At 37.1% G+C, this 15,981-nt stretch overlaps 1 protein-coding gene across 5 annotated transcripts in view; it reads left to right on the top strand.

Annotated features, from left to right (window-relative positions):
- The window catches only part of pard3aa (par-3 family cell polarity regulator alpha, a), an 883,471-nt gene that overhangs the window by 572,459 nt on the left and 295,031 nt on the right, over nt 1-15,981 (top strand). For all 5 annotated transcript variants that reach the window (XM_063044362.1, XM_063044364.1, XM_063044363.1 and 2 more), the window contains 3 exons: nt 1,598-1,786; nt 4,818-4,988; nt 13,807-13,957. In XM_063044362.1, the coding sequence (XP_062900432.1) occupies nt 1,598-1,786; nt 4,818-4,988; nt 13,807-13,957 (511 nt within the window). The remainder of the gene's footprint in view (nt 1-1,597; nt 1,787-4,817; nt 4,989-13,806; nt 13,958-15,981) is intronic.

Below are 15,981 nucleotides of genomic sequence, written 5' to 3'. Positions count from 1 at the left end.
GACTGCAACTTTAAGATGATGCGCTGTGCCATAACTGCAGGCAAATTCCGAAGGTGATATCAGTTGCATGATGTGGTGAAAGTGACGATCAGTAATTTTGTAAAATCTGGGCCGATATTTGTTGGTTCAGATGGTTGATGGGATATCAAGAAGCTGCAGAAGGTTGTATATCTCATCAGCTCTATCTTGGGTACCAACCTGCAAATTACCCAGGACACCTTCAGGGAACGGTGTCTCAGAAAGGCAGCTTCCATTATTAAGGACCTCCAGCACCCAGGGCATGCCCTTTTCTCACTGTTACCATCGAATAGGAGGTACAGAAGCCAGAAGGCACGCACTCAGTGATTCAGGAACAGCTTCTTCCCCTCTGCCATCGGATTCCTAAATGGACATTGAATCTTTGGACACAATCTCACTTTTTTAAAAAATACAGTATTCTGTTCTTGCACGCTGATTCTTATTCTGATATCTAAAGCTCAGATAAAACTCTTAATATGTACTCAGTAAAGAAACGGTAAATGTTTGCTTCTTGTTAATTGTTCTTCCCTCGTGGCTGTAGCTAGTCATTGCTTTATTAGTGCATTGGGATTGCTGAATTTGATAAACTATTTCTTCATACTTGTACCATAAGTGCTCACAGGATTTTTTGGAATACAAAACCCTTCATTTTAAGCTTCATTGGGCCATGAACTAACACTGTGGTATGCTACTGTTGTTGTGATAGCTCTTGAAATAGTTGTTGTCTGCTGATAAAATGCAGTTAACCTGCAGCATTTATGTTGATGTGTAGGTGTTTATTTGATTGTATGTATTCTCTCTCTTGTGGTTTTGCACAGTGATTCAAAGCAGTTGTCTTCAAAGGAGGTGTGATTAGAGGGCAGTGAATAAGTGTACTGGGAAATGCAAATAGAATTTAGGCTCACACTAAATATCCCATTTTTATATTCCCAACATAATTTTTTTAAATCATGTCAATCTCATAAAGGTAAGATGTTATAATTAAACCCTTACCTCACAAGTGGTGCTCTATTAGCAGTGCAACACAGCAGTGGAAATTTCAGAACCATTGAAATTCAGGTGCAAGTATAAGTATTTTTGAGCAGAAGGCATTAATTTTTCTTTTATCTTTGCATCATAATATCAATGAGAGTTGTTGATGTGAAGTTCTACTTTTGCCCAACTTGGATCTTCTAAGATCTTGATTTCGTGTTATTTCTGCCTTTAGCTGTTAGCTCAGAGTGTTGCCCTCGTTCAGTGTTAACTGCGTCCTATGTTCTTAGTTGCAAATAACATTGCACACATAGTGAAAACACTGTCATTATTATCTATCATAAATGAATTGCATTTTATTTATAAAAGTATAATGAACTGTTTTGTAGTCAAGTTTATAAAATGGAAGCTACATGCACTTCATGTTTTGAATAATTGAATCTCTTAATGTTAGATGTTAATTAGTTGCAGCATTAAATATGAGAGAATGCTTTTAAGTGTTCTTTTATGATTGAGCGATAATGGAAGATCTGATCTTCATTCAAAAGTGATGCAGTGATAAACAGTAATAATCTTAAGTGGCAATGTTATGTGTCTTCTGTTTTAGAAAGCAGAGGATGATGACTTGGTTCTTACACCAGATGGCACGAGGGAGTTCCTGACTTTTGAAATTCCTCTCAATGACACTGGATCTGCAGGCCTTGGAGTTAGTGTCAAAGGAAATAGGTCGAAAGAGAATCATGCTGACCTGGGCATATTTGTGAAGTCTATCATCAATGGAGGAGCAGCATCTAAGGTAGGCCTATTTTATGCCTAGTCTCTTAATATGCCAAATAATTATTTTGTATGAGGGAACATACATGTATGATCTTTTGGAAATGAAGCTAAGTAGGCATTGTGGTATTCTTGGTCTTGGGTCCAACTCTGTCTTCTGATTCATTAATGTTCATAATACTATCAGTCTCATCTGTGGATGGGCTGAATGATTTAGCGGTCTCAGGCATCTGATACTGTTACTTTCAAAGGATTTGGAACCATTAAAGTAAATAATGTCTTCCTCATCGTACTTCTAAATGACCATCTTCTTATCCTGAACTTTGCATCCTCTTTCCAGACACTCAATCCAGGCATAGCCTCTTGACATCTTCATTTCAATCTTCCTCAGAATCTTTCTTGTGGTGCTGTGTAACAATGAGAAGTTTAAAAAAAAACCTCGGTCATTATAGACCTTATCCTCTCTCTGGAGAGTACTGACTGGCAGGTGAAAGTGAGGTTAGAGCTGCTCTCTGGTACTTCACTCATTACTATCAGTCATGCATGTCCTGATAGTGCTCTTCATTTATTGAATTGCTCAGAAATTAGTCAAGGCTGGTCGTATCCTCACAAGAGATTTTGTATGTGCAGCTCCTGTTGTAGTCGCTGCAGAAAGATGGGATTTATACCCTGAGTGATTCTCTCATTCTCTCCAAGGTAACTGAAATCAGTTGGAGAAGTTATATTTTTGGAGATGCCCTGAATGACTAACTTAAAGCAATGCAGAACTTGAAACTGTGCCCCATGTTGGATAATTCCGCATTGATTAAAGCAATATCAAAGATATTCCATCAGCAAATTACAGTGGATGCTGATTAAAATGGTAGAAATGCACATATCAGGCAGCCACTGTGCAATTAGCAAATGATGGACGTACTCAGTCAGTCAGGCAACATCTATGGAGGAAGGAATAGAATTAATGATACTGAGCTTTTTGAGTATCTTGTTTCAGACAAATGACTTTTAAATAAGCAGTCCGTTGGCCAACTAGGTTTCAACTTAGTGAAAAGTGAAAATATCCTCATGGGTTAGTTTAAGGATATGTATTTTTTTTTATTTTCGAATTTCACAGATCATTTTGGCTTATTGAAATTATTTTTACCCCAAAGGAAATTCATATGTCTCAATTATACAGGTTTATATGAAGACATCATTAATTTAAATCCATAATTATAGTAAACAAGCAAGAGCACTGGATTAATGTGTTAATCAGGTTTGCAATCTGGCAAAAAAATACCATCTTTTAAAGCTTGGAAGAAGAATGATGGCAAGGCTTATTGGAATATCGTAAAAACATGCAGAAGCATGTGAAAGATTGTTTGAAAGTGCAGAAGGGAAATGTTAATAAACTCATCCAGTATATCAATTAGCTACCAGATAAATTGCCTTCATTTTAAAGGAAAAAGGAGCCAAAAGCCATAATTGAGGATAGATTCAAGAAATTGAATCCTTGATCAAGCACGTATCAATGAAATGGTTGGAGTATTGATAACACAAGTGGAATTTTATAAAATGTGATTTGTCTGCAGCTGTTTTAAATGCACTCAAGCAGATAAAATCTGGAGAAGTGGGATTAATAACAAAAACCAAGGTGTATCAGCTGTTCTTGGATCAATCCAATATAAACTTATGGAATCAGTTATCATTTAATTTGTAAGATGGTTAATGTGAGCCAACTGTAGGTTTCTTAAGTTCTGTCAAAAATGCTTTTCTTAATGAAGTCCATATATTAAATGGTACACTTGTAGAGTTTAATAGACAAATCTTTTTAAATATAAATTTTTGTAGTTCTGTAATAATATATACAGCTGGCTAAGAAAATGAGTTAATGCTAGGAAGTTGTTGGCTGCATCTTGGAAAGTTATAATTTGATTTGTGAAGTATTCAGGGGTTTCCTCGAGGGATTGAGGACATTTACTAATTAAAAGAATTGTATTTCTCTTTCTAGTTTCAGACTACACTGCAATGAGTTTTTAAATGTTTTTAGCATATTTCAATGAATTTTTTCATCTTTTTCAGGAAGATATAAAATGTTTATTTTTTCTTCCGATTTCAAGGAATGTGAGTTTAGTGAGGAAGATGGCACTAAAATGAAAGATCAGAGGAGATCTCATTGAATAACATATCTAGCATGAGGGACTGATTGGCCTATTCCTGCTTTTATTTCTGAAGTTTTTGTGTTCTCATTTAACTTTGATTGAGAAAGTTAATGCAAACTAGTTTTGATCTGCTAACAATACCAATCTTTGCAGACTAGTTGAAACCAAGAAAGTAACTTGGTAATACTGCTGGCCAAAAAGGATTAATTGAGTGGGGCAAGGCGTTTTTATGAACAAAGGAATGTATCAAGGAAAGATACAAAATCACAATGCCAATATATTCTACAGATGTTGGAAATGTTTATGTTTCTGAAGATAAAGTGATTTTTCTTTGAACATTTTTAAAACTGGCAGCACAAAACAGATATTGTACTTTGATGTTCTTATTTCTGAAGAAGCTGTACTTTTGGGAAAGTTATTTTAGTTTTGTTACCATACTTTACAAAACGACAAAGATAATTGCACAGAACCTGTAACAAATAACAGTTTTTTTTTCAATCTGTTTTGCAGGGTAAATTTGATTATTGCTCCTGAATGAAAAGTAGTTTGGAGTGATAATCAGTCAAAATTTTCCAGAGGAGCAACTTTGTAGTGGAGTAAAATGTTTAGGAAGAGATTTGCTGGTGGTGGCTGTTTTAAGTGGGGTAGATTGAAGGAAGCTGTTTCCATTGATAGACAACTTTATGAATTCAGGACATAGATCTGAAATTTTCTACAAACGATAGAAGGGTATTTTTTTTCTACACAGACTTATGATCTCAAATTCACTACTTAGGGGAGTAGTCGGGAAAAAAAATCTATCTCTGCCTTCAGTGAGATGCTGTGAAAGAATAACTTGTAAAGGTGTTTTCTCTTGTCATCTGTAGCAAGTGGATGTTACAATGTAACTCAATTAAAACTTTTTCTTCCATTTAGGATGGAAGGCTTAACGTGAATGACCAGCTTATTGCAGTAAACAGTGAATCGTTGTTGGGAAAGACAAATCAAGATGCCATGGAAACACTCCGAAGATCTATGTCTACAGAGGGAAATAAAAGGGGGATGATCCAGTTGATTGTTGCCAGGAGGATAACAAAACATAATGAGGTAATGATCAGTGTTGAATTTAACAATTACCGAAGTGTCCGATTATGGACCATCATTTACTCTGTTCCTTTATTTTTATAAAAATGCACTTAATTCCAATAATTAATATTTTGTTTTGTTTATAATTTTAAAATATTAATGTGGAGTTGTCTCGCAAGCTATAATGACATCTACAATAGAAGAATGTGCCATTCACTCTTCAGCATGAATAAAATATGATTTGAAAGGCAAAGCCTCTTCCTTCTTTGTTGCAGATGCTAATATGCATTCAAATATAGGTCAGACAAAAATGTAGTCCCTGGGGGTGGAGTATTTTTTTAATTTCAATTTCTATTTGAGCGAGTTACTTTGATTGCCGGTTGTAGAATGACAGCTAAATAAAAATAAAATGATTTGTTCTTCTATTGTTTTCTGTTCAAGCTCCTAATATCTTTACACATGCATCTCATGGTTCAGTGCTTGGTTTAATTCATTTAATAGGAGTTGGCCTGGGGATTGACCTTGTTGCATAGATTTCACCTTGGTATGATCCTGTGACTCTGAATGTGCTCAGCAATCTTTCTCATGATCTCACATCAGAGTGCCTTCTGCAGTGAGTGAATGTAGCTGTTAGGAACATTAAAAAAAAATAATGCTGAGGTGTTTGCAGGTACACAGTTTTCTGAAGTAAGTTTACAATGCCCAATACTCAAAGACAGAGGACTTCAGCTCTTCATGAGTAAAACTTAAAAAGGAATTGAATTTTAACAAAATGCAGTGCAAGACTTCTTCAGCAATTGACTTATGCATCTAAGTTTGTCTTTTAGCTTGCTATGTCTGACATTAATCAACATTTGGGATTGACTATTTCTTGGTAAGGTGTAAGTTTGCCTAAGTACAAAGTGGCAAAGATAGAAACTTGTACTGTGTACTCCCTTATGTTGGATTGTAGACAGTCATCTCAATTAAGATCTACCACTTGTTTTTTGAGGAATTAAATTCATTAGCTTTCCTTGAATGAGATTTCCTGTTAGCTCCCAATGTGGTGGATAATAATTAAGGCTGGTATTCTGTGTGGTTCTGCATCAAGTTGTTTTATTTCAGAATGCTCTCACCTGGGAGAAAGTGACATGCCTGTTTGATGTTTTCAGTGTGTTTTGCTGAAACTTATAGAGGTGTGGGGAATATGTTTTGTATGCATCTTTTTTTGTGAATCTTGGACCTTCCATATATAATCATGCAATGGACAACTGCAAGACAGTCTATGAAGAATCCTGGTCTTTTCACTCTATCCTTCTCTATCCCTGATAAAAGTTCATGTGTCTTTATATAATATTAGAAGTGGCTTTTCCCCCTTCATTTAAGGGTCACTCATGTATCCCGATTACAGTATTGCAACAGTGACATCAGTCGTACAAATCATACTGATAGGTTTCATAGCTACCACCCAATGATCTCTTTTTCCTGAACCAGAGTGCAAGGCATATACTCAGAGTTGCCCAATTTCTTGAGTGAATGCTTTTATGATAGTTTAAAAAAAACTTCACAGTATTCTGCGGACTTATGAATGAGTTTTTATGATTTTTGGGCTGTTATTGTTTGATATTGTTGTTCCAAAATAAAGGATTTATCATTTCATATTTGAAATTTGTTGCCTACAAAACTTGCCTATTTGCCTGGCACATCTGGGACAATACACCTGTGTTTCATTGCAATGGGTTTCCACAATCTGTGATAACAAAATGTAAGAGGAATTCTATGCAGCTTTTGCATTTGCTTTCTTAACAGACATATCATGTACGACTAATTTAAAAGTGGCAGGAGGGCAGCTGAAATGAAGGCTGCCAGATTAAAGGAAAAGAGTTGATTTTGTTGGCTACGTCAAAGATTGTGTGTGGAAGTGCCATTGATTCTTTTGCAAGGAGTTATCAGTTGGCCTTACTACCAAATTAAGTTTTATAATTATTAATGGAAGTAGTCAGGAGTGGGCTCCACCACTTAATGTGCACACAATTATCATGGTCTGTGGAACTTTTATGTGTTTAATGATCTACTCCTTTTAAAAATATATTTAAACATGCAAGTTTTCTTTCACAAATACACTAATATTTAATTAATAAAATATTACTTATGTTATAATCGTTATTATATTCTGTGAAGTTGAGCAAAAAGCAAATCACCTCAAAGCCTTCAGTGTAAAAGATAGAGCAACAAAAGGGCAAATGCAATTTGAGACAGAAATTAATATACTTTTGACTCAATTTGTTTCCCAATGAAATGTTATTTCAAGCTTATAACGTAACAATTGATTAGAAAAGAGCCAATTTAAATATGCTTTCAGTAACACCCTATTTGTGCGGAAAATGATCCTGTCAATCCATAATTAGATCTTCAAAGGCTATTATAATATTGGATGAAAGTCGATTCTCAAAGATAGTTCTAATTCTGGTCTTTTTTCTGATTGACAAGTATAGTTTGCATTTGATGGAAGAAAAGACATTGTGTATGAGGAAAAATGAGTGGTTCTATTTATCATTATTTAAAATTGCTTTAATATAATCAGCAGTAATGTGGCGATTAAATTAATTGTCAAAGATAGGATTGAAGACATTTGTCACCTCCTAATTCCAAATTAAACTACGAAAGAAATCTCTCTTTTATGTTTTAAATTTTCAAATATAATTAACTTAACTGCAAGTTTCCACAATAGTCATGCAGCTCTTGTTAGCGCTACCCGACCACAAGCAGTCCATTCATTTGATTAAATAATGCAGGAATGGGCTAGATAAGTCTACAGTTTATAAGTTCATTAAATAACCTTTTTAAAATGAACAATACTGTACATGAAACAAAAAATTATTTTTGCAACCATGTGACCTCCCCAGACATCTGTCTCATATGTTTGGAACGTGGTATGGTTTTTCATACCCCCTTGAGTGCTGATGGCATTTGGCCAACTTTCAAATGTCAGGAGGAATTAGTCTAGTGTGTTGACTTCAAAGTCTTTGTCATGAAGGCTTATTTCAGTTTGCTGTTGGCCTTGCCTAGAAGCTGAAAGAGTAACTGCATTATATCACACACACTTAAGATATTTATTACAGAGACTACTTTATTGCTGTTCAGTAATACAATTTGTTGAGCAATTTTTTTAAAACCTAAAATACATTCATCATGTGCTGAAAGAAAATAACCCTTCACATTTTTAAGCCGTAAGCTCTTGATTTGGTTAACTAAAATATTAAAATATCAATTTAATAGACATTGAACTAATTGATAATTCAAAATATATTATACTTCTCTCTTCTGGGCACAATAATCTTCCATAGAGTCATAGAACACTTCAGCACAGAAATAGGCCCTTCATTCCATCTAGTCCATGCTGAACTATTAACCTGCCTTGTGCCATCAACCTGCATCAGACCATAGCCCCCCATACCCCTCCCACCATGTACCAATCCAAATTTCTCTTAAATATTGAAATGAAACCCACATCCATCACTTGCGCTGGCAGCTCTTTCTACATTTTATGACCCTATCTACCTGTGATACCAATTTCACGGAGTTACAATATGTATTCCCAGATCTCTCTGTTCTACTGCGCTTCTCAGTGCCCTACTCCTCACCATGTAAGACCTACTCTCGTTGGTTCAGATTCTGCTGCACACTTTGATATTCTTCCTCTCTGTCCACTACACCCCCAATTTTGTTGTCATCTGCAAATTTGCTGATGCAGTTGACCACATTATCATACGGATTGTTGATATACAGAAGATGACAAACAGTAACACACTCAGCACCAATCCCTGTAGGGCACCGCTAGTCACAGGCATCCTGTCAGAGAAGCGGCCATCTACTACCACTCTCTGGCTTCTTCAGCCAAGCCAATACCTAATACAATTTACTGCCTTATTTTGTATACCAAGTGACTGAACCTGCTTGACCAACCTCCCATGTGGTACCTTGCGAAAGGCCTTGCAGACAACATCAACTGCCCTGCATTCATCCATTTTCCTGATAATTTCCTTGAAAAACTCAGAATTCAGATTTCTAAATGGTGTATGGGCTTATTCTGATGGTTTTGTGGTGGAGTAAGATAACTGGTGTTTAGAATTCAGAATGATGTATCTGTGGTGTTTGATTTGGCTGTCGTTCTGATAGTTCCAAACCTGCTCTTCCCTGAAGCTTCTGGGCTTTACAGTTTCATTCAATATGGTACCCACTCTGTTTTGATCATTTTGAATGTGAGGGTCTCCCCTCCCCCTTATTCTCCTGCTCCACTTCCAATCTCAGGCCCTTTCAATTTGTTTTGATATTTTCATTGTTGGAGATTATTTGTTAATATTTCCGGAATAAGCTCAGGAGTAAAATTATTTTTTCTGCTAGAAATTAAATAAAATTTTGTTTTTGAATGTGATTTAAATGATGTTTCAGTGCTCAGAGGTTCTAGGACATATTTAGCTAAAAAGCACATTAAATTTGTTTCTGGAAAGAATCCAATTTTTGAGCAAGCAGCTATGAAACCAGTGAGTGAGGATGTAACCATTATTATGATCATAATGTTGCTTGGATTCTTGAGTGCTCATTTCTTGTTTGTTAGTCTTGCTCTCTAAGTGGACAGGAATTTAACTGAATCCTTTATGAAATGTTGATCAGCTTTGGATGTTTGAGTTACTGTAACTAGAGCAACTTCGGGAACATAGAAACATAGTAAACCTACAGCTCAATACAGGCCCTTCATTCCACAATGCTGTGCTGAACATGTACTTACTTTAGAAATTACCTAGGGTTACCCATAGCCCTCTATTTTTCTAAGCTCCATGTACCTATCCAGGAAGAAGAAGAAAGAAGAAAGCCCTTAACTCCGAGTGGAGTCATCGGGACACCGTCATGACGGCGTTTTTTTAGCAGGCTTTTTTATTTTTATGAGGCCAAGTTGCTAGGTCGACACTCAACCCAACACGGATGGAAAGCATGCAAGGGAGCCGGCTGGATTCGAACTTGGGAGCCTTTGCTCCGAAGTCCGGCGCTGATGCCACTACAGCACCAGCTGGCCTGGTAGCTATCCAGGAGTCTCTTAAAATTCCATGATATTCAGGTGCAGCACTGATTGCCTCAGCACACAATCAAAATATTTGGTGAAGCTCATATGCTTAATATATTTTGATGTAAGAAATGAAAATAGCATTATTATTAAATTGACGCAGTCTGTTTTTTTCCATGAGATATGGAGACTAAACCAACCAAATGCTTTGCTCTTGAAAATACGGTGACACTAGTTTAGTAAACACAAAGGCCCAGATTGCAATATAAGCATCGTTCAATTGTGTGAGGTTGGAATTAGAATTACTCCTAATGCAATCTCTGTTCAGTGGCTACAGTATGTTAAACTCCCAAAGAGCAAATTTAGATTGACATCCCTTAACAGATAGTGATGCTACATATATCAAGCAAACTTCACAGTGCTGTCATGTCCATCTAAGAGCTGATGCTTGTTTTTCCTGTTCGCATTGTATTACATGCTGTTTGTTGTAAGTGACTATTCATGGGCACGGATGTGCTACCAGTTTGTTATTGTTGTGACATTGTATGCCTCTGCCAAGGACTGTTAAGGTCTGGGAAAAGCATTGGTTAATCTCTTCCTGTTCCGCTTCCCATATCCTCTTGAAATCCTCCAGGGAGCAGAGTGATGGATTGCTTTGTTGCACATGTAATTGGATGATGCCCCCTTTTTGTTTTACACAAGATGTCTTGTTACATCTGGAATATAATGTGGGGTGCTTAACAGTGAATCTATCCTGAGCAATAACTTGGAGAGCATCTCTACTTGGGTGCTCTTTACAAGCAAAATGGACTAGGAAGCCTTTCAGATTGCAGTTTTTAAGGCTTTGCAAATCTTGATATCAATATATGGGAATCTATGTAGAGCATTTGGTCAACAAATAAACATGTTCTTTTAGGTCATTGTAATTGAAAAACAAATGGCAATTTTCAGGAGTTTTACATTGTACGTGCTTTCTAATATCTGTAGTCATCAAATTAAGCAATATGCGACAGAATTCCATGCAGTGGCATGGTTGCATAGTAGTTAGCAGAGCACTTTACGGTAAGGTGACCCGGATTCAATTTCCGCCACTGCCTGTAAGGAGTTTTTAGATTCTCGCCATGGCTGGGTGGGTTTCCTCCAGGTGTTTTGTTTCCTCCCACAGAGAGGTTAATCGGTCATGGTAATTGTCCAGTGACTAGGCTGGGATTAAATCGGGCGATTGCTGTACGGCATAGCTAGAGCGGCTGGAAGGACCTATTCCGTGTGGTATCTCAATAAATTAAAAAAAAAATTGTAAATCCTGCTCCAATATCCAGTATGGAAGTTGGCAGGAGTTTGTAATATTGGAATTATATTAATAGGATATATTTCAGGCTAGATCATACATCTTTTAAATGGGCAAAAGGAATAACATTTCCTCATTCAATGACAGAGTTATTTTTCAAACTTTTTTTTATTGTTGAAAATATCTAAGATTTTTTTTGAAGTCAGAACTACTTTCTGTAAGTTATAACACGGCAGGTGCTTTGGACATTATCACCTGTCACCTGCCAGCTTGTGCTCCTGCACACCCCACCCCCACCTTTTTATTTTCATTCCTGCCCCATACCTTTCCAGTCCTGAAGAACGGTTTTGATCTGAAACATAAACTGTTTATTCCCCTCCACAGATGCTGCCTGACCTGCTGAGTTCCTCCAGCATTTTGTGTATGTTGCCAGTTTACATGCTGAATATTCGCCACTGGATCACTGAAAATCCAGGCAACCACAGAGTTACCAAGTACATAGCTATTCCCTTTAGTAATATATGCAACATATTTGAATATTTTTCCATAGGTTCAGATATACTTGGGTATCCAGGGAGGTAGCAGCAACTCTGGTGAAGGGGCTTGTTGCGTCCATTAAGGGGCAGCTCACTCACCTTTGGTTCCCATCAGGCACTCAGCACTCACCTGTGGCTCCAGGTAGCTGTTTACATGTGACAGCGGCCATGCCCTGTACACCGCTTTGACAGGCAGGCAGAACCTGGTGGCCTCGTACCCCATTGAAATAGGGACACGCCTGTCCCAGCATGCAAAGTCAGCTCTGGCCGACTGGGTGGATGAAATCTGCAGCGAGATCCAACAGCCAGGAAGGCGATACTGCAACGCTCCATGGAGAGCGAAGGGTATGACGAGGCAGAGAAGATGTTGTGATCATTCATTGCCACTGAGGAAGACCCTAGTTTGTGACTTGTTCATACCACTGGACCCGGATTTCTGAGGTTGAGAAAGTGGAACTGCCCCCAATGCAATGACTTTTTCACCGTTGAAAACACTCTCGTATAGGTTTCCATCAATGTTGGACATGATGGACAACCACTTTTGCCAGACTGACAAAAGATCAAACATTTTGTCAAGAAATGCCCACATCTACCTGTTTAGAAATCTTTGACTTATTCTGTAATTGCATCTGACTTATTTGTTGTCTTTTAATAATATCAAAGAAATCTTTTGTTTTGTAAGCTGTCTGGCTCTTGTTAATAGTGTTGTACTCACAGATGCTAGCTATTGCTGACCACAATGGCACAAATCTAATATTATAAATTGTAAATGGTGATACGCATGCACAGGAAAACATTAAGCCATCTGTGAGTAACAACAAATATCACACTTCTAAAATGATGTTACCCTTCTGTAAACAGATGTCATTCTTTTCAAAAGGTGAGAGGTCCTCCTGAATCTGATGTAATTTGAATCATTCAGGTTGCTGCCAGTTCAGGAAAGTGAACCAGTCTGTCCCTTGCCCGTGTTAGTTAACTAGCTGTGTATTAATTCAAATGTAAATACAATTTTGTGCTTTTTTTGAAATTGGACATTCAAATTGAGGAACTTTGTATGTCAACCATTCTGCTTAGGAAGATGTACTAGGATCAACTGTAGTCTTATTTCCTCTGTGCTTGCAGTGTAGTTCAGCCCAGCCTCAGAGACTTTGCCTTTGTGGCAAAATCTCTTTGGCACCAAATTGCCAAACTTTTAGTTACAGTTGTGCTAAGTGAAGTGAGTTTGCTCACACTCATTTTATAAAGGATTGTTGCAATGAGAAGTCATAAGATACTCTCATCCTGTTAAATCTTTGCTGGATAGATATGAACTGTATGAGTCTAATCCAATGCTCTCATCCCTCTTGAGATAATGACATGTACAGATTGAATACTGAACATTCCACTGAAAAGAGCAGCTTGCTACTGATCATAAAACTCAACTTTAATCTAACAACAATAATTTCCTTTTGCTTGGAGTTACAAGGATTAGCTTGAGTGATATCTGTCAATAACTCAGAATTATTTCAATCCATTAGAAATAAACCTACTTTCTGTGTTATGGCCAGGTTAAGACAAAATTTGATGAGCTTTAAACCTGAGGCAAAGGTGTTTGACTGCATATTCTCTCTCAATTATACAATGACTTATTTTTGAAAGTAGAAATCAATGAAACTTTGTGCATTTTACAACCTATTGCATTTCCATTTTTTTTAAATTTAAAAAATACACCGGAAAAGCCAAAAGGCAGCTTTTAATTTCTGTATTCTTTCCAGTGCATTGAAATCTGACAAGGCACCATGGGAGGTATTGTACAAAGTGGCATAGATAGTTAGTCATTAAGCAGGACTGTCATAGCAAATTATTTTGAACCTTAGTGAGGAGTTCTAGTTCATTGGATGCCCAGTCGGGTGCAGGCCTAGGGCAAGTAGATGCATTCCCCCATGCTGCTAAATAGTCTTTCAATGTAGATTTTCTCTCTCTCACCCTCCCTAGCTCGAGACACCTGGGAGTCCCCCTGGGCCTGAGTTGCCAATTGATGCCGTGATGGAAGACAGGGAGCGAAGGATTTCACATTCACTTTACAGTGGAATCGAGGGGCTGGATGAGTCACCCACCAGGAATATTGCGTATAACAGATTGATGGGTGAGTTCGCTAACCATTTCTGGAATTTTCTTTCTTAAAGCTTATCGCAGAATATTTGATTTATTCAGACCTGCTGTTGCACATTGAATGTTGAGGCAGGGTCTGCTTTTAGTTGTCTAATTTTCAATGATAAGTTTATTAAAATCAGAAAGAAAACATATAGCAAGATTGGAGAAATACATTTTTGGGCAGGATGAAAACTTAATTTCTTGCATTTGAAGACCACACTGTTGAAGAAATTCTTACTGGTTGATGTCACCTTGCATGGGATGATACAGAATGCTAAAGGAAGCATCTTGATAATAAAGGTTCTATGTTAGCCTCTAGCAGCTCGGCCAACTCTGGGCTAAAGGAAATATTTTTATGCATTAAATGAATGTTGCTGAAATTATATTGAAAGTTCAGTCACTTTTCAGACTTAGTACTGAGAAGCTGTATATACTTTAGAAGGTGTGTATATCTTTTGCCAAATATCCAATTTAGGTCTGAACTTTTTTGATATATTAGCAGACTTTACAAGACTCCAACAAATAAAGGGCTTCATGTTTAACTGAAGGCTAGTGGCGTCTGTGGAAGTAAAAATTAATAAGTTTTCCAAATTCTAAATGAGAAAACCTGCAGATGTTGGAAATCCAAGCAACACACACAAAATACTGGAGGAACTCAGCAGGCCAGGCAGCATCTATGGAAAAGAGTAAACTATTGGGTTGAGGCCCCTTAACAGGACCCTTCATCCAAATTCTATATGATTATTTTAATTGGGCCATTTGTTTAATGTTTTCTCCAGAAAACGAAGAGCATTGTATCTAGAATGTATAGACAGGTGGAACAAGAGTCACTGACAGCTTTTATGAAGTATCTGGATGAGCACGTGAATTACCTGTGTTTGAAGGCTTTGAGTCCAGTGCTAGAAGATGGTATCAATGTGGATTAATACGGGTTACTGTGGTTGTGGGCCAGATGTTCTGCTTTCATATTATATGACTGACTCCAAGCTCAATAAGCAGACTAAACTATCATTAGGATATTGCAGTGAATTTAAGATTTTGGATATTACAGCTGGAAATTTTCCCTTTTTGAATATAAATGGATCTTTTTTCATGGAAGAATTATACAACTGTAAGTGCTGAGAATTGTATTTGGCATGGGAATGGAAAATGTTTTCTGTTTACTTCCTTCCTTATTTCCTGTTGTGGGACTTTGCCTTGGAATTCTAAATAAAGACTTTTGAGCAGACAAGTATCTGACAGGTAGTGCCTCTTTAACTCCCTATGACTCCTTTGTGCTTTGAGCACAACTATCAACTTTCAGAGAGATCCCTACTTGTTACATTCAAATCGGACCCATTCTTCTGCAGCAATCTGAACAATGCACATTTGTTGGGAGGCTTCATTTTAATGAATATTTACAACGATACACAATTTTTGTTTTCTTCCACTCTGATCACCGTGTGGCCTAAATCCGAACTCAATTGAATAAGTATTTAAATGTGCAATTGTCAAGACTAGTGTGGTATGATGTTGCATTTTGATATCTGGATTGTGGAGAATTCAGTTGGCATCTTGGTGAAATACTTTCCGTTGTTTATTGGTTTTCATGACTTCAGGATGTCTAGAAGCAAACTGTAGGCAATGATATATTTCCAATATGAGTTACTGTTGCAGAAAAACCGCAGCAAGCTAATAACACCTTTTTCAATATCTAGTTGACATATTAAAATATTAATGATGTTAGTTGAGGGACGTATTGACCGTACCACAATAGGTAATTCTCCTGTAGTCCTTTAACTAATATCCTGATGTGTTTATCTGAGAACTCATGCATGCGAGAGACATCTCCTTTGATGGTACTCTGGTTTCTTGGTTTCGCACTGGAAAACCAGCTTTGAGTTTGTCTGAGTCTCTAAGTGTGAATTTTCAAACCTTTGACTAAAATGCAAAAATATGACCCATAACACCATGTCTGAATCAGAATCAAGTGCATTATGACTGGCGTATGTTGTGAATTTTATTGTTTTGCAGTAT

Source organism: Mobula hypostoma, chromosome 3 (assembly GCF_963921235.1).
Source record: "Mobula hypostoma chromosome 3, sMobHyp1.1, whole genome shotgun sequence".
NCBI classification, from domain to species: Eukaryota; Metazoa; Chordata; class Chondrichthyes; order Myliobatiformes; family Myliobatidae; genus Mobula; species Mobula hypostoma.
Note: the sequence above shows the minus strand (reverse complement) of the source record. Positions and strands in the feature narration are given on the sequence as shown.